The sequence below is a fragment of the Lontra canadensis genome, unplaced genomic scaffold (genome assembly GCF_010015895.1).
Source record: "Lontra canadensis isolate GAN:19392208 unplaced genomic scaffold, GSC_riverotter_1.0 scaffold166, whole genome shotgun sequence".
Classification (NCBI taxonomy): domain Eukaryota; kingdom Metazoa; phylum Chordata; class Mammalia; order Carnivora; family Mustelidae; genus Lontra; species Lontra canadensis.
Genome location: NW_022631160.1, coordinates 1,644,513 through 1,665,391, shown reverse-complemented (window position 1 = coordinate 1,665,391; position 20,879 = coordinate 1,644,513). Strand labels below are relative to the sequence as shown.

At 37.9% G+C, this 20,879-nt stretch overlaps 1 protein-coding gene across 2 annotated transcripts in view; it reads left to right on the top strand.

Moving 5' to 3' along the window:
• The window catches only part of AR (androgen receptor), a 207,409-nt gene that overhangs the window by 111,024 nt on the left and 75,506 nt on the right, over positions 1-20,879 (top strand). For both annotated transcript variants that reach the window (XM_032845588.1, XM_032845589.1), the window contains exon 2: positions 14,690-14,841. In XM_032845588.1, coding sequence (XP_032701479.1) covers positions 14,690-14,841 — 152 coding nt within the window. The remainder of the gene's footprint in view (positions 1-14,689; positions 14,842-20,879) is intronic.

Sequence of the window (20,879 nt, the reverse complement as noted above, 5' to 3'; positions counted from 1 at the left end):
TTTCCGGTGACTTATTCATTCCCTAACTGAAAGCCTGTAGGTAGCTACACTTATGGTGACCATAGCATAATGTATGAACTTTTAGAATCATTATGTTGGATATGTAAAGTGAATGTAACATTGTGTGTCAACTATACTAAAAACAAAAACAAAAACAAACCCAAAATGAACAAACAAAACCACAGGGTCAGAGAGGGCCAATATATTATGAATAGCTCAGACTTTGGAGGGAGGATACCAGGACACTCGGTACCTCCACTTTCATCCTTAGAATGGAAATAATTATAGTATCTGCTTCTACCAGGGCACCAGAACTTACACAGATAAGTAAATATTGCCTTCCAAATTCAAAAAAGAGAAAGAAAGAAAGAAAGAGAGAGAGAGAGAGAGAAAAGGGGAAGGGGGAAGGGGAAGAGAAAGGGAAACAAACAGAAATGGAAAGAAAAAAGAAAAGAAAACTTACTACAAAAGGAAGCTCAGATCTATTTGTCTTCACTGGTGAATTCCATCAAATATTTACAGAAGAATTAGTATCAATCCTTTACAAATTCTTCCAAAAAATAAAAGAGGTGAAAACATTTCCCAGCTAATTCTGTGAAGACAATGTTACCCAATAACAAAACTAAAGATATCACATGAAAAGAAAACTACTTTTGAATATTAATAAGAAAAAAATTAAACGAAATACCAAACCAAATCCAACAACAAATAAAAAGGATTATAATTACCAAGGTGGATTTTTATCAATAATGTAAAATTGAGATGTATCTCAAAAAAGTAAGATTGGCTTAAATGCTGAAAATCACTTACTTAATATATTATACTGTGTTTAAGAGGATAAAGACCCCATGATCATCTCAATAGATATAGAGAAAAATAGGCAAAAAATCTAACATTCTTTCACAGTTAAAACATTCAACAACAGGAATAGGAGAAAACATACTCAAACTGAAAATGGATGTCCATGAAGAAATCACAACTAACATCATACTTGAGTGAAAGAATATGAACTTTCCCAATAATTGGGAACAAGATAAGGAGGTCTGCTCTCACCATTTCTGTGCACCATTGTACTGGAGTTTTTATCCAGGGCAATCAGACAAAAAATAATGTAAAAGGCATCTATACTGAAAGGAAGAAATAAAGATGTCTTTATTCACAGATGATATAATCTTATATATTGAAAATCCTAAGGAATCTATAATAAACTATCAGAGCCAATTAATTCAGCAAAGTTGCAGAATACAAGATTGATGTGCTGAAATCAATTGTATTTCTGTATATTAGCAAGGAGTAATTTGAGAATGATAGAGCAGTTCATTCATAATATCAAATATAATAAAATATCTAAATTTTGCAAAAGAAGTGTAAGACTTCTACAGTTAAACCTGTGAAACATTGTGGAATAATAAGCTATAAATAAATGGAAAATCATTCCATTTTCATTGATCATAAGCTTTTATATTATTAAGATGACAATACTCCCCATAGATTCAAGGCACTCCTTCTCAAAATTCTAGCTGGCTTCTAAGCAGAAATTGAAATGTTGACTATAAAATTCATACTGAAAAACCTGGAATAGCCAAAACACATGAAAGGATTCTTAACATGACTAATCATCAGGGAAATACAAATGAAAACCACAATGAGATATCATCTTACACCTGTCAGAATGGCTAAAATAAAAAACACAAGAAACAGCAAGTTTTGACAAGGATGTGGAGAAAAAGGAGCTTTTGTGCACTGTGGTGGGAACGCAAACTGGTGCAGCCACTCTGGAATACAGTACAGAGGTTCCTCAAAAAGTTAAAAAAGACAGCTACCCTGCCATCCAGCAACGCACTTCCGGGTATTTGCCCAAAGATTAAAAAAGATTAACTCAAAGGGATACATGCACCCTTATGTTTATTGAAGTATTATTTACAATAGTCAAGATATGGAAGCAACACAACTGTCCATCCACAGATGAATAGATGAGGAAGATTGGTAGATATCTATCTATCTATCTATGCAATCCGTCTATTACTCAGCCATAAAAAAGACTGAAATCTTTCCATTTGCAACATGGATGGACCTAGAAGGTATAATACTGAGTAAAATAAATCAGAGAAAACAAAATAACATATGATTTCACTCATATGTGGAATTTAAGAAACAAAACAAATGAGCAAAGGAAAAAGAAACAAAAAAAGAAAACAGACTTTTAGCTATAGAAAAGATACACGACTATCAGAGAGGAGGTGGTGGGGGGATTGGGTGAAATAGGTGAAGGGAATTAAGAGTACTCTAATTGTGATGAGCACTGACTAATATATAGAACTGTACACCTGAAACTAATATAACACTGTATGTTAATTATACCGGAATTTTAAAAGTAAATAATTAACCACGAAACAAAACCCAAAATAGTCTTGAGATAGAAGAATAAAGTTGGAGGATCCACACTTCCTGATTCCAAACCTTACTAAAAGTTACAGCAATCAGGACTGTGAGTTATTGGCATAAGTGATACGTAGAAAAATGAAATACACTTGAGAGGCCCCAAGTAAACACTTACATTATGATTAACTGATTTTTTAAAGATTTTATTTATTTATTTATTTGACAGAGAGAAAGAGATAGCGAGAGAGGGAACACAAGCAGGGGGAGTGGGAGAGGGAGCCCGATAACCCGGGCATCATGGCCTGAGCCAAAGGCAGACACTTAACTACTGAGCCAGCCAGGTGCCCTGGTTAATTGATTTTCAACAATGATGCCATGATCATTCAATGGGAGAAAGAATAGTATTTCCAACAAATAGGACAACTAGATATTCACATGCAAAGAAGTGAAGTTGGACCACTTCTTTTTTTATTGTTTGTTTCAAGTTTTTATTTAAATTCTAGTCAGTTAACATGCAGCTTAATATTGGTTTCAGCAGTAGAATTTAGTGATTCATCACTTACATATAACACCCAGTGCTCATCACAACATATGCCTTCCTTAATACCCATCATCCTTTTAGCCCATCCCCCACCCACCTCCCATCCAGCAACACTCAGTTTGTTCTCTGTAGTTAAGAGTCTCATGTTTTGCCTCCCTCCCTTTGTTCTTCCTTCCCCTATGATCATGTTTTGTTTCTTAAATTCCACATATGAGTGAAATCATATGCTACCACTTCTTTATACCATGCACAGAAATTTTCTCAATATATTATGTACCTAAATGCTGGAACCAAGACATTAAGCCTCAAAGAAAATATAGAGTAAATCTTTGTGACCTTATGTTAGGCTAGGGTTTCTTAGTTTATAACACCAAAGGCACAGCAACATCAGAAAGAAAAGTGATAAATCAGACTTAATCAAATTTTAAAACATTTGTGCTGCAAATGATACCATCAAGAAAGTAAAAGTCCAACCCACAGAATGAGAAAAGACATTTGTCATATATCTGATAAACATATTGAATCTAAAATATATAAAGAACTCTTAGAATTCAATGATAAAAGGGCAAATAACCCAATTTTAAAACATGCAAAATTTTTGGATAGACATTTCTTCAAAGAAGATGTACAAATGAAAAATGCTCAACACCATTACTCATTAGAGAAATGTAAATCAAGACCAAAATATGATATCACTTCACACTCACTAAGATGACTAGTAAAAGAGACAAATAGCTTGGATGTGGAGGAATTAGAGGCGTTATAAAATTGGTGGTAAAAATGTGAAATGGTGCAGCCACTTTGGAAACTAGCCTGGAAGTTTATGAAAGTGTTACCACTTGAACTTATATATATGACTTGTATATCAATATTCATTGAAGCATTATTCATTATAGCCAAAGTGAAAGAAATTCAGAAGTCCCCCAACTGATGAATGGGTAAACAAAGTGTGGTATATCCATGCAATGGAATATTACACAGAAATAACAAATGAAACAATGATACATGCTACAATGTGGATGAATCTTAAAAACATGCTACACGTGTTGTGATGAGCATTGAGTGTTATACACAACTAAAGAATTGTTGAACACTACATCAAAAACTAATGATATACTATATGTTGGCTAATTGAATATAATAAAAAATTATGCTAAATGAAAGAAGCAAGTCACAAAAGATTGTATTGTATAACTCCATTTATATTGGAAGCCCATAAAGGGCAAATCTTTACATAGCATAATCTTCTCCAGTTCTATCCATGTTGATGTAAAAGTTGGGTATTCATCCTCTCTGATGGCTGAGTAATATTCCATTGTATGTATGAACTACATCTTCTTTATCCATTTTTCTGTTGAAAGACATCTTGGCTCCTTCCACAGTTTGGCTATTGTGGACATTGCTGCTATGAACATTGGGGTATATGTGGCCCTTCTTTTCATTACATCTGTATCTTTGGAGTAAATACCCAGTAGTGCAATTTCTGGGTCTTATGGGGGTTCTGGTTTTAATTTTTTGAGGAATCTTGCACTATTTTCCAAAGTGGCTGCACCAGCTTGCATTCCCACCAATAGTGTAAGAAGGTTCCCCCTTTCTCCACATCTTCTCCAACACTTGTTGTTTACTGTCTTATTAATTTTGGCCATTCTAACTTGTATAAGGTGGTATCTCAGTGTGGTTTTGATTTGAATCTCCCTGATGGCTAATGGTGATGAACATTTTTTCATGTATCTGTTAACCATTTGTATGTCTTCTTCAGATAAGTGTCTGTTCATGTCTTCTGCTCATTTTTTTGACTTGATTATCTGTTTTTTTGGGTGTTGAATTGGAGAAGTTCTTTATAGAGCTTGGATATCAGCCCTTTATCTGTAGTGTCATTTGCAAATATCTTCTCTCATTCCATGGGTTGCCTAAGTGAATGAAATAAGTCAAGCAGAGAAAGTCAATTATCATGTGATTTCACTTATTTGTGGAACATAAGTAACGGCATGGAAAACATTAGGAGAAGGAAGGGAAAAATGAAGGGGGGGGAGTCGGAGGGGGAGATGGATCATGGGAGACTGTGACTCCAGACAATAAACTGGGGGTTTTAGAGGGGAAGGGGGTGGAGGATGGGTTATCCCAGTGATGGGTATTGAGAAGAGGGCACGTGTTGCATGGAGCACTAGGAGTTATATGCAAACAATGAATCACAAAATACTACATCAAAAACTAATGATGTACTGTATGGTGACTAGTAACATAATAAAAATACATAAATACATACAAACATACATACATAAAGTGTTAGTCTATTCTATTTTTTTTAAGGGCAAATCTTTAGAGACAGAAAGTAAACTAGAGTCTGAGAGAAGGAAGGAATGAGGAGTGACTGTTCATGAGTATGGAGTTTCTTTTTGGGGTGATGAAAATATAAAATTAGTTTGTGGTAATATATGTGAATATGCCAAAATAGGTGAATTTTATGGTATGTGAATAATATATCAATGAACTTATAAAAACCTAACTAAATTAAACCTAGGTTATAAATTAAGTATCCTATGGCCTTGGCAATTTAGAATAGTAGGAGAATAAGGATTTGGGTGGAAATAATCTCAGGTGTGAATTCTGGCTTTGCCACTTACTAGCCATATGAACTCAGAAGTGATTTACCTTATCTAATTTCCAGTTTGCATTATCTTCAAAGAGTAATGATGCCTACCTCACAGCTAGCTTTTTAGAACCCAGTTCTTCTCCCATGTCTCCTTCCTACCCCTTTTTTGTTTGATTATTACAATAATGGTTATTTGCTAAGCACTGTGCCAGCAACAGTGTGGATGGCTTAACCTCCAAAATCTCACTGAATCCTCGTAGCAGTCTTATGAATTCTATATTTCTGTATCCGTTTTACACATGAAGAAATTGAAGCCAAATCATTTGTTCAAGTTCATTCTGTTAGAAAGTGGCAAAGATGGGCATGAAAACCAGATCTTCTACCTATATATCTTTCCACTTCAATAAGGCATTACTAAAGAGAATTGTAGACCTGTGAAGTAAAGTCATGCAGAATTTTTTTAATTTTAATTTTTTAATTTACATTTTAGTTAGCATAAAGTGCAATATTGTTTCTTGGAGTAGAATTCAGTGATTCATCACTAATATATAGCACTCAGTGTCCAACACAACAAATGGCCTCTTTAATACCCATTATACATCTAGGCCATTCCCCACCCACCACCCTCAGTTCTCTATCATTAAGACCCTTTTAATGACTTGTTTTCTTCTTTCCTTTTGTTCTTTCCTCACTTCGCATATGTTCAGCTGTTTTCTTTCTTAAATTCCACATATGAGTGAGATCATAGGGTATTTGTCTTTCTCTGACTTATTTTACTTAGCATTACACTCTCTAGCTCCATCCATGTTATTGCAAATGGCGAGATTTCATTCTTTTTGATGGCTGAGTAATATTCTATTTTATATGTTTATAACATTTTCTTTATCCATTCATCAATTGATGAACATTTGTGTTCTCTCCATAGTTTAGCTATTGTTGATAATGCTGCTATAAACATCAGAGCTCATGTACCTCTTTGAATCCACACTCTTGTATCACTTAGGTAAATACCTAGTAGTGCACTTGCTGGGTCACAGGGTAGATGTATTTTTAACTTTTTAAGGAACATCCATATTGTTCTTCAGTTTGCATTCCCACCGACAGTGTAAGAGGATTCCCTTTTCGCCACACCCTTTCAACACCTGTTGTTTCTTGTGTTGTTAATTTTAACCATTCTGACAGGTGTGAGGTTGTATCTCATCATAGTTTTGATTTGTATTTCACTCGTGTTGAATGATCCCAAGGATCTTTTCATGTGTCTGTTAGCCATCTGGATGTCTTCTTTGGAAAAGTATCTATTCGTGTCTTCTGCCCATTTCTTAACTGGATTATTTGTTCCTGGGTTGAGTTTGATAAGTTCTTTATAGATTTTGGATACCAACTCTTTATCTGATAGACATTTTCAAGAATCTTCTCCCATTTTGTAGGCTGCCCTTTAGTTTTGTTGATTGTTTCCTTTGCTGTGCAGAAGCGTTTTATCTTGATAAAGTCCCAATAGTTCATTTTAGCTTTTATTTCCCTTGCCTCCAGAGACATGTCTAGTAAGAAGTTGTTATGGCCAGGATCAAAGAGGTTTCTGCCTGTGTTCTTCCCTAGAATTTTAATAGTTTCCTGTCTCTCATTTAGGTCTTTCATCCGTTTTGAATTTATTTTTGTGTATGGTGAAAGAAAGTGGTCCAGTTTCATTCTCTTGCATGTGGCTGTCCATGTGGCTGAGTCCCCCAGGCTCCTTAGTCAGGTAGTACTTTTTTTTTTTTTTAAAGATTTTATTTATTTATTTGACAGACAGAGATCACAAGTAGACAGAGAGGCAGGCAGAGAGAGAGAGGGAAGCAGGCTCCCTGATGAGCAGAGAGCCCGATGCGGGACTCGATCCCAGGACCCCGAGATCATGACCTGAGCCGAAGGCAGCGGCTTAACCCACTGAGCCACCCAGGCGCCCCAGTCAGGTAGTACTTTTAAAAGAAAACGTGACTGGGGATGCCTGGGTGGCTCAGTCAGTTAAGCATCTGCCTTAGGTTCAGGTCATGATCCAGCAGTCCTGGGTTTGAGCCCACATTGGGCTCCCCACTCAGAAGTGAGACTGCTTCCTGCCCTCCCTCTGAAACTCCCTCCACTCATGCTCTATCTCTATTCTCTCTCTTCTCTCTCTCTCTCTCTCTCACACACACATGGATAAATAAAAAATCTTAAAGAAAAAGAAAGAAAACCTGACTTTCCACTTGGACAGTCATCAAATTTCAAATCCCAGGCTTGCAGAGGGAAAAGAAGCTACAAGTCTTACGTTGTTACTCTGTCAATTTCTCCACTGAAATAACCCTTGTGCCCATGAAGAAATAGGCACAAAAGTGGGAGAAGATAATTATTTTTTTATGAATTTTTATCTTAAAATTCATGTACAGTTGTCATTATATTCCACAATGTGATTAAGAAAAAAATATTTTAAGTTACTAAACATCAGGAAAAATATGATACTTTTGTGTTTTTTGTTTGTTGTTGTTTTATTATTTTTTGCTAAGTTTTTAAAATATTTTAATTTTTTTTCAGTGTTCCAAGATTCATTGTTTATGCACCACACCCAGTGCTCCATGCAATATGTGTCCTCCTTAATACCAACCACCAGGCTCACCCAACCCCCCACACCCTCCCCTCCAAAACCCTCAGCTTGTTTCTCAGTGTTCACAGTCTCTCATGGTTCACTTTTTTAAAGATGTTTAGTGGTTTTCTAAATTTCTTCTTGTTTAAAAAGTGCAGAGATAAGTATGAAAAGATACATGTTTACACATCTAGCCTTTTTTCCCTTTTCTCTCCACTTATATTTACCTTTTTCTAAATGCATTGTATAGCCAAAAAAATGATTTTTTTTAAATTTTAAGGATATTAGAGATTTCTCCCCCTTTTTATGGTAAGGCAAATGGTAAAGGCAACGTATACTTATAATGCAGCTATCATGTACCAGGCACAGGAGGAAGGGCTTAACAATTTAATGTAATTCTCACAAAAGCCCTTTAGGTTAGAAAATATCCCAGTCTCCAGATGAGAGTTCAAAGCCCTGCTGAGTTGACATTCATCTACCAGACAAGGAAAATTAGTCTGTGACTTTTGCATTTCACCTTGGTTCCAAAAGTCTTTGCGGAACTTGCTTAAGGTAGTCAGACACTTTAATGTATTTTCAAATCTGAGAGACAGACAGACTGAGATGATAGCTAGGGGCTGAAGATTTCTAAGCCCAATTTTCCCATAGTTGAGCTGGCATTTGTAATGTCACTAGTAATCCACTTTTATTTAATTAATTGTGAAACTGTTGAAGAAAAGCAAGTCGTATTCTGATTTGGGAAACTTCCATTTTATATGGCAGTACTGTTAAGGCTCATGAAACTGAATGTCCTGCATAGGGATAATAAATGAGTGTGTAACCCAGGGGGGTCAAGAAGAAATGCAAATGCTGCATGCAAATTCTGAACTTACTTGTTCTCAAAGCAAACCTCTGCTGTTCTTGCACTTAAGATGTTATTTAGGAAGATGTTAGAAACTTCTCAGGTTGTTATTTTTTCTTTCACTATGTGCTATTATAGCCATACAAAGCATGCATGTATCATAAAAGTTAGTCATACAGCATAATAATAAAATGAACACTCAAGAGCCTGGTTAAAGAATAAAAATATTAAAACCAGTTTTTGTTTGTTTGTTTACTGCTCTAACTCCAGGACCTAGAATCGTGCCTGGTATGTGGTAGACAATAAATATTTTTGAATGAATTCATAAATCAGCTTGTATCCTCCTTTCTTATATCATTAACCACAGTCTCCCCATAGAAATAACTGCTATCCTATATTGCAGATTTATTATTACCTTGTGTGTATATGTTATTTCATATATATATGCATATACATACATATATATGTGTGTATATGTATGTATGTGTATATGTGTGTATACACACACATACACACACACATATATTCCCAAATTATATATTGTTTACTTTTGCCTTTTTTTGGAAATGTATGTAGTAGAATCATATAATATGTAGGCCATTGTAATTTATGTCTTTTATGCAATATTTGCTGGTGAGATTCACCTACACGTACCTGTATTCTCTTCCTTGTCATTGCTGTGTTGTGTTTTATTGAATGAGTGTGCTGTAATTTAGCCTTTCTCCTCTTAGTGGATGCTTATCATTTTTGCCTTTATGAATAAATCTGCTATGACCATTTCTATACATGCTTCCTGGTACAAATGTGTATAAGTTTCTCGGGGATATAAAACTGAGATAGGGACTCTGGTTGTAATTTTCATTTCCAGTGCCCAAAGGTCAACCCACGAGGCAGAACTGAAATGTGCCTTTTGTCCACACTAGGTCAGGGTCAGTAAGAATGCTGTCCAAAAATATTTTTCCAAAAAAAGGAGGGGTAAGTAGGCAGAGACCAGCTAGCCTGGAGAGTTTAAAAGACATCTCAGGCCTTTAGTCAAAATGGCTTGTAATTAGGAAATGTTCAGATTCTAAAATTGTCATTATTATTTCTCTTCTTTTTCCTTCTCTTTTATAGTTTTTTTTTAATTTTATTTTTTATAAACATATAATATATTTTTATCCCCAGGGGTACAGGTCTGTGAATTGCCAGGTTTACACACTTCACAGCACTCACCATAGCACATACCCTCCCCAATGTCCATAACCCCACCCTCCCTCTCCCAAGCCCCCTCCCCCCAGCAACCCTCAGTTTGTTTTGTGAGATTAAGAGTCACCTATGGTTTGTCTCCCTCCCAATCCCATCTTGTTTCATTACTCTTCTCCTACCCCCTTAACCCCCCCATGTTGCATCTCCTCTCCCTCATATCAGGGAGATCATATGATAGTTTTCTTTCCCCGATTGAGTTATTTCGCTAAGCATGATAACCTCCAGTTCCATCCACGTCATCGCAAAAGGCAAGATTTCATTTCTTTTGATGGCTGCATAGTATTCCATTGTGTATATATACCACTTCTTCTTTATCCATTCATCTGGTGATGGACATCTAGGTTCTTTCCATAGTTTGGCTATTGTAGACATTGCTGCTATAAACATTCGGGTGTACGTGCCCCTTCGGATCACTACGCTTGTATCTTTAGGGTAAATACCCAGTAGTGCAATTGCTGGGTCATAGGGTAGTTCTATTTTCAACATTTTGAGGAGCCTCCATGCTGTTTTCCAGAGTGGCTGCACCAGCTTGCATTCCCACCAACAGTGTAGGAGGGTTCCCCTTTCTCCGCATCCTCGCCAGCATCTGTCATTTCCTGACTTGTTAATTTTAGCCATTCTGACTGGTGTGAGGTGATATCTCATTGTGGTTTTGATTTGTATTTCCCTGATGCCGAGTGATATGGAGCACTTTTTCATGTGTCTGTTGGCCATCTGGATGTCTTTGCAGAAATGTCTGTTCATGTCTTCTGCCCATTTCTTGATTGGATTATTTGTTCTTTGGGTGTCGACTTTGCTAAGTTCTTTATAGATTTTGGACACTAGCCCTTTATCTTATATGTCGTTTGCAAACATCTTCTCCCATTCTGTCAGTTGTCCTTTGGTTTTGTTAACTGTTTCCTTTGCTGTGCAAAAGCTTTTGATCTTGATGAAATCCCAATAGTTCCTTTTTGCCCTTGCTTCCCTTGCCTTTGGCGATGTTCCTAGGAAGAAGTTGTTGTGGCTGAGGTCGAAGAGGTTGCTGCCTGTGTTCTCCTCAAGGATTTTGATGGATTCCTTTCTCACATTGAGGTCCTTCATCCATTTTGAGTCTATTTTCATGTGTGGTGTAAGGAAATGATCCAATTTCATTTTTCTGCATGTGGCTGTCCAATTTTCCCAACACCATTTATTGAAGAGACTGTCTTTTTTCCATTGGACATTCTTTCCTGCTTTGTCGAAGATTAGTTGACCATAGTTATAGTTATTTTTTTAAATAGTGCATTTTATTAAACTTATATCTAATAAAATGTCGATGACTTTCTTCAGTCTTTAAGTATTGATTATAAATTTGATTAGATTATTTTGAACAATTCGAACTGTATTTTAAAATAAAGAAGACGAAAATGTATGTTCCTTAAAGGCTCTTTTCAAAAAGACATCTTATTTATGCAGGTTTCCATATTGTATATCTAATATTTATGTTCCAGTTGTTAGGGTCCGTAATCAAAGGAGTGAGACTGATACAAAGCGAAGGTCAAGCAAAGCTTTATTTCATGCCAAGCATGGAGAATCAAACTGACCGATCAGGGCCATCTCTTGCAAAGAGGCGACCCCTCCCAGCCTCACAGACTAACTTTTATAGAGGTAGTTTAGCCGGGCTATACACAGGTGGCCAATGAGATTGCAATAGAAAGAAAACTGCACAGTCATGCTAAGTCTGCCACACACAGAAAAAAAAAAAAACTGCTAGGTAACACACGGGTGGCCAATTGAATTTCAATTTACCCTAGTAGATATATGTGCACCCAACTGATTGGATGTCTTCACCTGGCCTGACCCGCCCTTGTATCTAGGCTTTGCAAGTAAGTTCCTCTGAGAGGGGCAGGGTCAATCTAAGTTTACTGCATAGGGTCAATCTAAGTTCACTATATAAACACAAAATGACTCCCTCTGGCCAACCAGGCCCTTGCATTGTCATATGATAAAAATTAGTCTTTATCATTATCATCTCATTTACCCCTATATACTTTTATAACTTTCAAAAAATACTCCCATCTTTGAGGTGCCTCCTTATCTGCAGTAATCTGTACTCTGCTTTATTATATTATCTACTATGTTATTTTATAGTTCCTTACTTCCTGTCTGTCTTCTCTACTAGATAATAGGTTTCTTAGAGGAAGTATGTAACGTATTGATTGTCACAATATCCCCAGCACCGAGCCCTTTGTTTGGTTCATAGGGCTAGGTGCTAGGAGTTGAGTTAATCTATCTCATTTCAACCTTCAATTTTATAACATAGTTAGTCATGGGTTGTGAATCAGCCCTTTGGAGTCAGACTTACCTAGGATGGAATCTGGCATTTCCAGTTATGAGACAAGTGATTTTGAATGTGTCCAATTTTACTGAACATCAGGTTCCTCTCCTACGATATAGAGATGATACAGAGCTACCTGGCATGGCTTTGAGGGGAGACTAAATGAGATGATATATATGAAATGGCCTGGCATATAAAGTGCCTAAATACATTTTTTTAGTTTATTTGAATATCTTGCATTAGTTCCAGAAATTTAAAAAAAAGGGAAAAGGATGAAAACATCTGCAAAAATAAAAACAAAAAACTTCTGCTTCTCCTTGTTTTGTGAATGAGAATGGGAATACATTTTTTTACCCAAGAAAATGACATTTTTAGCCAAAGGGATGATGCTTTTAACATTTGGCCTATTTATATATGCAAAGTGAGCTATTTGCCTGTGGAATTTGTGGTCCTGCTAGTCTTGTTTTGGTGCACAAACTCCTGCTGGCTTTCCAAAGTCAGGTTAAGAAAGGGAGAGCCTGTGGTGAGGTTGGGGTGGTGGGGATATAGGCCACCATAGCCAGTTGCTGGGTTTGCATATCAGCTAAACATTTTGAGTGGTTTCTGTTGTACTTGGGACTTGAATAAAGGCTGATATTTGTGTCTTAGAGGTAAAGTGCTAAATTTTCTTTGCTTTTGCCCTGCCAGGGCTGATCCATGTTTATTAATGGATAACATTTCATGCTTTTTTTTATTCTGATGACTATGCTGAGCATGATAATCAAAGAGCCATGTGTAGAAAGTGAGAGAGTGGCAGGAAGATGATAAGGTAATGGGAACTGTATTGGATTTGCAGCCAAATATCCTGGACTTGCTGTCAAATCATTTTGGGGTTCACCTCTCTGAATCTTTCTTCATATGATGTAATGAAAGAAAAAATATTTATCAGAGTTGTTTTGAAGTGTAGAAATCATCCAACACAGCAAATAGGCTGCCATTAAGGCTTCCTATCCTTCCTTTCCTTTCCTTTCCTTTCCTTTCCTTTCCTTTCCTTTCCTTTATAAAGAAGTGCTCATAAAAAGTATGGTTACATTCCTGTAGATGAGAATATGGACAACTACCATCTACCTTAGGCAGATTAACCCAGGAGGTCATTTGAATCTTGTTCAATGTTTAGACATAGGGCATAGGAGAGAAAAAATTTGACCTTTGCCAAGAAGAACCATGTTTCATTTGTTTAATCTTGAATTAATTACTATGGGAGACTCAGAATTACACTTCTATTAAAGCTTCACGATTGGCTTTCTGACCCTCTCCTTCACATCCACCTGAAAGGACTCAGACACAGATCTTCTTAAGACATAGGAAGTTTAGATTAGGTGATCCCTGAGCTCCATCCTAGCCTAAGGACCCTATGAGTATTTTAATGGCCAAGTGTTGAGATGGTAGCCTGAGAAATTTCCAGCATTACTGTGTATCACTTCCCAAGAGCCTCAGGCATAAAGGATTCTGCTACTTTATGTTGTAGAATGAAGAGGAGGGGATGTTCATGTGATCTACAGAGATGGCTAAAGAAAGTGAAGGAACTGGGCGGGGGGGAACAAATCAGACCAGAATGATAATACAAATCATGATCCCTTACTAGTGTATTCATTTTAAAGGATTTTTATCCTTTATACAATTTATACTGACACTTAGAACAGTAGTTCGGTAGGATGGGCAATGCTATTGACAGGTGAGAGTGAGGCTCAGAGAGCTAGAGAAAAGCGTACCAAACTGTTTTGTTGAGACTTTTTTTGCCTTCGATCTCCCTTTGGATAAGGTAAGGCCACAGAGCTGGGTTCAGACCATTTGACTGCTCTGAAATTGTTGCCAGAACCACCCTAAGTTAGATACTTTAACCTCAGGTTTCTGTCTTCATCCTTCCCTCATGTAAACTTAGCCCGTGAGACTGGCTGATCCCAGAGAACTTCTTGAATTCCTTAGCAGGGTTCCAAAAGGTTCTGTCCACATGACAAGACACCCTACAAACATCATCCCTAGAAGAACCAGAAAAAAATCAGCTTCACACTGACTCAATTAAGTAAGGAATAATTTTATTTCATAGAAGTTAATAATTTACACATGTAGCTTGCTCCTGAAGACCTCAGACTTCTATCTTCTTATCTCTGCCAACCACTGACAATTATTGCATTGTTTCTCATGTGTCTTTTCAGTTTGGAGACTGCCAGAGATCATGTTCTACCCATTGACTATTACTTTCCACCCCAGAAGACCTGCCTGATTTGCGGTGATGAAGCTTCTGGCTGTCACTATGGAGCTCTCACTTGTGGAAGCTGCAAAGTCTTCTTTAAAAGGGCTGCTGAAGGTAAAGGGACTTGCACACTCACATCTTTTTCCCTTTCTCCTTTATCTTATATAGAGAGACACTAGTCTTCCTGAGCCCAGGATTTTATCGTCTCAGAGACAAAGTCACTGGCAGGACCCTCTCAAAGAACCTACGAACCTAAAGAAGAAAGTTTTTATATTTGCTTGTCCCCTGGCTTTGGCAACCTTGGTAGTACAGCCAATGTAGTCAATAACAGCGATCCTACCTGGTGATTAGAGCTTGGGGTGGTCCTAAGAATGGAAGAAAATCAATGATTTGAAAAGTTGTAATTTCTTCCCTGCTTGTGTTTCATTCTGCTGTGTAGTGAGGGGACAAAATGTCTTTATTAGAGAAGTTAGAAGTGGAGAAACCCCAACTGAGTCCCCACCTATTCTCTGTAGTGTATATGTGACTGTTCCATCACAAAGTCTCCTCGGCCTCAGTCTCAGAAAGGAAGTGTTCTTGCTGTTCAGGGACCATTGGTCTGTGCACCTGCTCCCTCCTGCTACTGCCTCCTTGGGCCCTCTTTGCATTAGTAGCCCCCAAGTAAATAAAGATCGAGAATGACAAAATACTTTTATTCTTTCCATAGATCCTACAATAAGAACTACCATTTATAGACCTCCCATGTATGCTAATGATTCCTTCCTTCGCAATCAACCTGGCCTCAAATCTCCTACTCATCCACTCCATCCTCCATCCTGTAATAAGGGCTTCTTTTCTCAATAGGACACTGATAAGCAGCCCCTAGACAGATCTATTCTGCTCTGGGGGAAAACCCTGTTGTGAAACACTAGCATCTACTCCTATATCCACTTTCCACAAGGGAAATACTCCCTGACAAAGCCTTTCCTACTCCCTCCCTGGCCTAGACATGTTGAGTTCCAAGTCAGAACCAAAACAGCATTTCCTTAGTTAAGGACAACAAACCCTGTGGACACTCATAAAAGTGGCAGGTATATAAGCCACACTTTTCACCAGAAATGTAAGGGCATCCCTCAGAGGATAACAGAAGCAACAGGGAGTTCTTGGCATCTGGAGAAAAGGTGCAAAACAGGTGTCCTTTTCTGGTTTTCCCATTGACAGCCAATTGGAATGGTGATTGCTTTTTCCTCATTTTAGATGGGTGGCAGGAATAGCTATAAAACAGAAAATTGTTATTTTGTTTTCTTCCAGTCCCCAAAGCAACAAGGAGACAGCCAGCTTTTAGTATTACTGAAAACATGGTGCATGTTCCTTCCATACCCCCAAGTGGCCTATTGCTGCTGCACAAACTGAGCTAGTATAAGGTCCAGGGCCCCAGTACTGTCCCTAGGCAGTTTAGAAAGAGACACAGAGATCAGTTTCTGCCTTTCTTAAGAGTACTTACAGAAGGATGCCTGTCAGAAAAGAAAGTGAGGAATAGTCTGAGCACATCAGATCACCCTCAATTTCCCCAGTGAGAATCTGCTTCCTTCCCTTCCCCCATCATCCAGTAGGTCCTGCCTATAGAGCAGAGAATAAACCAGAGCACCCTTCTAGAGATAGTGTGTTAGTAAGCCCAGGAACACAGGAAGAGCAGCCATATCAGTTGGGTAAAGAGTTCAAGTAAGCAACTGAGAAAGCAAATTGAATAGTCAGATAGATTAGGTTGTATTTAATGCTGCCTCTGGGTTTTACAAATCTGCGTCACAATACTGTTGTTTTTGGAAAACAGGGAAAGTGATCAAACATATTGTAAAAGGGAATATTTTGCTGTCATAACATATTCCACATGGGAGCTTTCTTCAGAAGTTGGGGCTGAAGAAGGGAGAAAGGCAGAATGGCAGCTGGCAGAGCTGCACGATGATGTGGATCATGGGCTATTTGAGAATAAGGAAGCGGAAAGGGGTAATCACTCAACTTAAAGAATACTTGGAAATTCAGCAAGATCTCAAAATGCTCTAGAACTTAGAATCACTCAAGTTAGGGAAACTTGGTAATATTTTCTTTGAGAAAATGAGCCTTTGTGAGCTCAGGGGGCCAAATACCCTTGACTGCTTGAAATATGAAAAGTCACAAATGGATTGTTTAGAAAGCTACGAAGCCTCTTGTTTCCTTTGGAATATGACCCCCAGGTTCCGGTCCTGAATCCTTTGAGGGATAAGAGAAGGTGGTTTACACACACAAACACACACACCACAAGCAAATAAAAAAAGGCATTTTCTTTCTCCTTCCATCTGTAAAGCTTGTTGGCTGGAGTTTACTGCTGTCATTATCTCTATTTGAAGGCAAGGGGTTGTCTTATTATCCACAGAGAACATTTATTGATTTGTTTTTTTCCCCCATTTTTACAATGTGTCCTTATCACCCCAGTGGCCTTTATGAAAGTGATTCTGAATCTGCCTTGTTGAAACTTGGAATTCCACCTGTCTTGGAGAGAGTGGGAACACAAATCTTTCTTTTCCTCATTTGTTTGTTGTTGTCAGTTAAGTCAGACTTATTCAGAGTGTTGATTACCACTTTATTCATGGTTTCAAAAATCTCTGGACTGGGCACAGGTACAAGACTTAAAAGCCTGGCACATCAGACAGAAATCCATTTCTAGCTTTGGTAGTTCATAAAGCATGAGGCTTTAATGCTGTCATTGGTGCAAGGATCAGCACAGAGTCAATTGTAATCTAGCCAGATTTTCCTATAGAGGAGGTGGAAGAAGAGGGAGCCTCATATTTTCTCATTGTCAGTAATTCTGGGAGTTTGGGGTAAGGATTAGGCTAGTCAAGGAGGTATCTGCATATTTTGATATTAAAAAAAATAATGATGCTAAGCCATGGGGATAAAATCACTAAAATCTGGTTGAGGAAAACTTTGTGTGTGTGTGTGTGTGTGTGTGTGTGTGTGTGCGCATGTGTGCATGTTTGTGCAGTTGGAGGATATTCTGTGGGCTAGAAACAGGCATGAGGAGAATCAACTAGTTGATGGGGTGATGGCATGACCAGGGAAGTGACAGGGGAAGGCATATTGAATGCCATCTAAAAGGCCAGGAAATCAAAGGAAGGTGATGCCTATACACACCAATAGAGGGGCTCAGAGGGGTTTTAGTTGTCTGGATTTGAATAATTTTCCTCTTTGGACTTCAGTTTTCTCTGTCTGTAAGATAAGGGACGTAAGTTAGGTTTTTTTTTTTTTTTGCTTGTTTGTTTGTTTTTAAGAGAGAGAGAGAGCATGAGTGGGGTAGGTGGGGTGGAGGGAAAGGAAGAGAGAGAGAATCCCAAGTAGGCTTCATGCTCAGTGTGGAGCCTGATGTCAGGCTCAATTTCATGACCGGGAGATGATGACCTGAGCCAAAACCAAGAGTTGGATGCTTAATAGACTGAGTCACCCAGATGCCCCTAGATATATTTTTTAAATATTTTATTTATTTATTTGACAGACAGAGATCACAAGTAGGCAGAAAGGCAGGCAGAGAGAGAGAGAGAGAGGAGGAAGTAGGCTCTCTGTTAAGCAGAGAGCCCGATGCGGGGCTTGATCCCAGAACCCTGGGATCATGACCTGAGCTAAAGGCAGAGGCTTTAACCCACTGAGCCACCCAGGCACCCTACCCCTAGATATTTTTCATATGCCTTTCCAGTTTTGACTTTTTATGATGGGTCTACAAATTATATACATCATCACTGTCAAAATTATTACATCAACAAACAAACATGCGTTTCTATGTATATGCACTTTTCGTTTTGCCTTCCTAACAGGTGGTGAACCCTAGCTCCCATTCTTTTAAAAATCAATTTTCAGATGAGGTTAGAGCCGGTTAAGAAAGTGCACTGTGGATGGGCTAGGTTAAAATTCAGGACTCTGAGATTCCGCCTTCCCCCAGCATTGTGACCATAGTTGGATAACTTCCTTTCTTTTCCATTTTCTCATCTGGAAAATCAAGACATAAATCCCCATGTCCACCACATCATGTTTCAAAGAGGGTTAATTAGTTCATCATGTGCAGTATGTGCTCAAGAATTTACTATTTCTTAGACATTTTCTAGTAAAACATTGGAGATTGTGCATCCACTTGTTTTGTACACATGGAGTGCTGTTTGGTACACATCATAAAATTGAAACTATAGTTTACATTCTGGACTCAAAGAATTATACCATTGTCACTGATGTTTACAATATGTCCCAATTTAGTATTCTTGGCAAATTTTATAAAAGTATGGCTTTGATTCCCTCTCACACCCCAGGTTTTTGTGAGGGAAGAAATGTAAGTGAACCCTCATTGAACTCTTTCTGTCCTTTAAATCCACTCTTTACCACCTCAACTCATGTGGAATTGAATATTACTCCTCGTTTGGAGTCATGCAGAGAGTTCTTTGTGCCTTTCAGTGTCCTCTTCACTCCCTGGCTTTTTGAGTAACATTTCCCAGGGGAAATTAACTATGCTAGAAGAATCTGCTTGCAGCTTCAACAGAGCCTTGATCAGGTATATTTGGCCAAGGAATTGACTGATCCGGATTGCACCGATCCTAGATAACTTTTCACAAAGTTCCTCTTACCTTTTATCTTTCTCAGGTTTTTCTAAATGTCAAAGCCAGAATTTATATCAGAGGATCAGCCAAATTTTTCTATAAAGGACCAGGTAGTAAATATTTTAGGCTTTGTGGGCCATATGGTCTCTGACTTGACTACTTAACTATGCCTTTGTAGCCTGGGAACAGCCCTAGACAATACTAAGCTAACGGGTGTGGCTGTATTACAGTAAAATTTTATGGACACAGAAATTTGAATTTCATTTAATTTCCCATGCTATTCAGTATATTTTTCTTTTGATCTTTTTCAGCCATTTAAAATCTAAAGATCATTCTCAGCTCTTGAGCCACACTGGATTTGGTTTGTGAGCTCTAGTTTTTGACTCCTGCTTTGGATGGTCACTCCTGTGCTTGCAAATCTACAGAGTAAATTTCACTCTTTCCGGCTTCTGGTATTTTAGTAACTCTCTAGATTATCTGATTTTCAACATTCTTCTGAGTGGCCAAAGTTTGCATGTCTTGTTTGTCCGGAATGCCAATCTAGTGGACTCTAGGTCTTGAGCACTCTTTAGAAAAGCCAGGAAAAAAGTAAATTAATACAGAAATGCTAGAAGAGGACACATTTTTCCTAATGATCTAGTAACTCATTCCCCTTTATAATACCCATAACTTGAAAATATTTCATATGGTTCCTAATCTTTTGCACTGTAAACATATGGATAACTATGAAATACATACGAATGAGTTTTGCTCCATGCCATGTAAAACCCAAGTGGTAAAGAGGACGGACATTGGGGATAATCTGATACTAAGTGGTGTAGAAAACTCTGCCTGATAGAAAGTAGGCCCCAGGTGGTCAGCTGAGTTATGGATCTGCCATATATTTCCCCATAATTCTTTGCCTTTACATATTTCTGGCTTAATTCTGGTTGTCCCCATAACAAGACCAGACAACAGGCCTTCAGAATAAATAATTTAGCTCTGTAACACACTGCAGTTGATATTCTTTCAAGTCTTGTTATTGCCCAGTTTGGGAGCCATGTCAAGAATTTGCCATTGCTGCTATATAGTGCTCTGAGCTTCTTTATTTATAGCATGTACATTTTATGAAGTAATGATTAACAAGAAGTTGCTATGTCACTTGCAAGTTTTTCTGAGTTCATTGCCTGCTTCCACCTTATGTTACTATTCCCCAGTCTTTTATATTTTTAAAGCCCATGTGCTGTAGCCAGAACTTTTTTCTATCCTTCACAGAATCTCTTGGTAATTGTGAAACTGTGTATAGTAGATCTTTGCAGTTGGCTTCTATTGTAAGGGTAAATGTTAGAACCACCTTTTTTCCAAAGGTGGGAGTTATTTCTTACTTCTGTGGGCTGTAGTCCCATAGCAAGAAACACACTATCCTTGAAAATGATCAAACTCTGTGATGAGCCATTATTTCAAAAAACAATCTCTTCAGTTATAACAGCTATGCGTGCATAGTTCTGGAACCTATTATTCAGGTGTCCGCACTCCTATTCATGGCTAGGCAACTGCTCTCAGCATTCCAAGTAGGCAGGT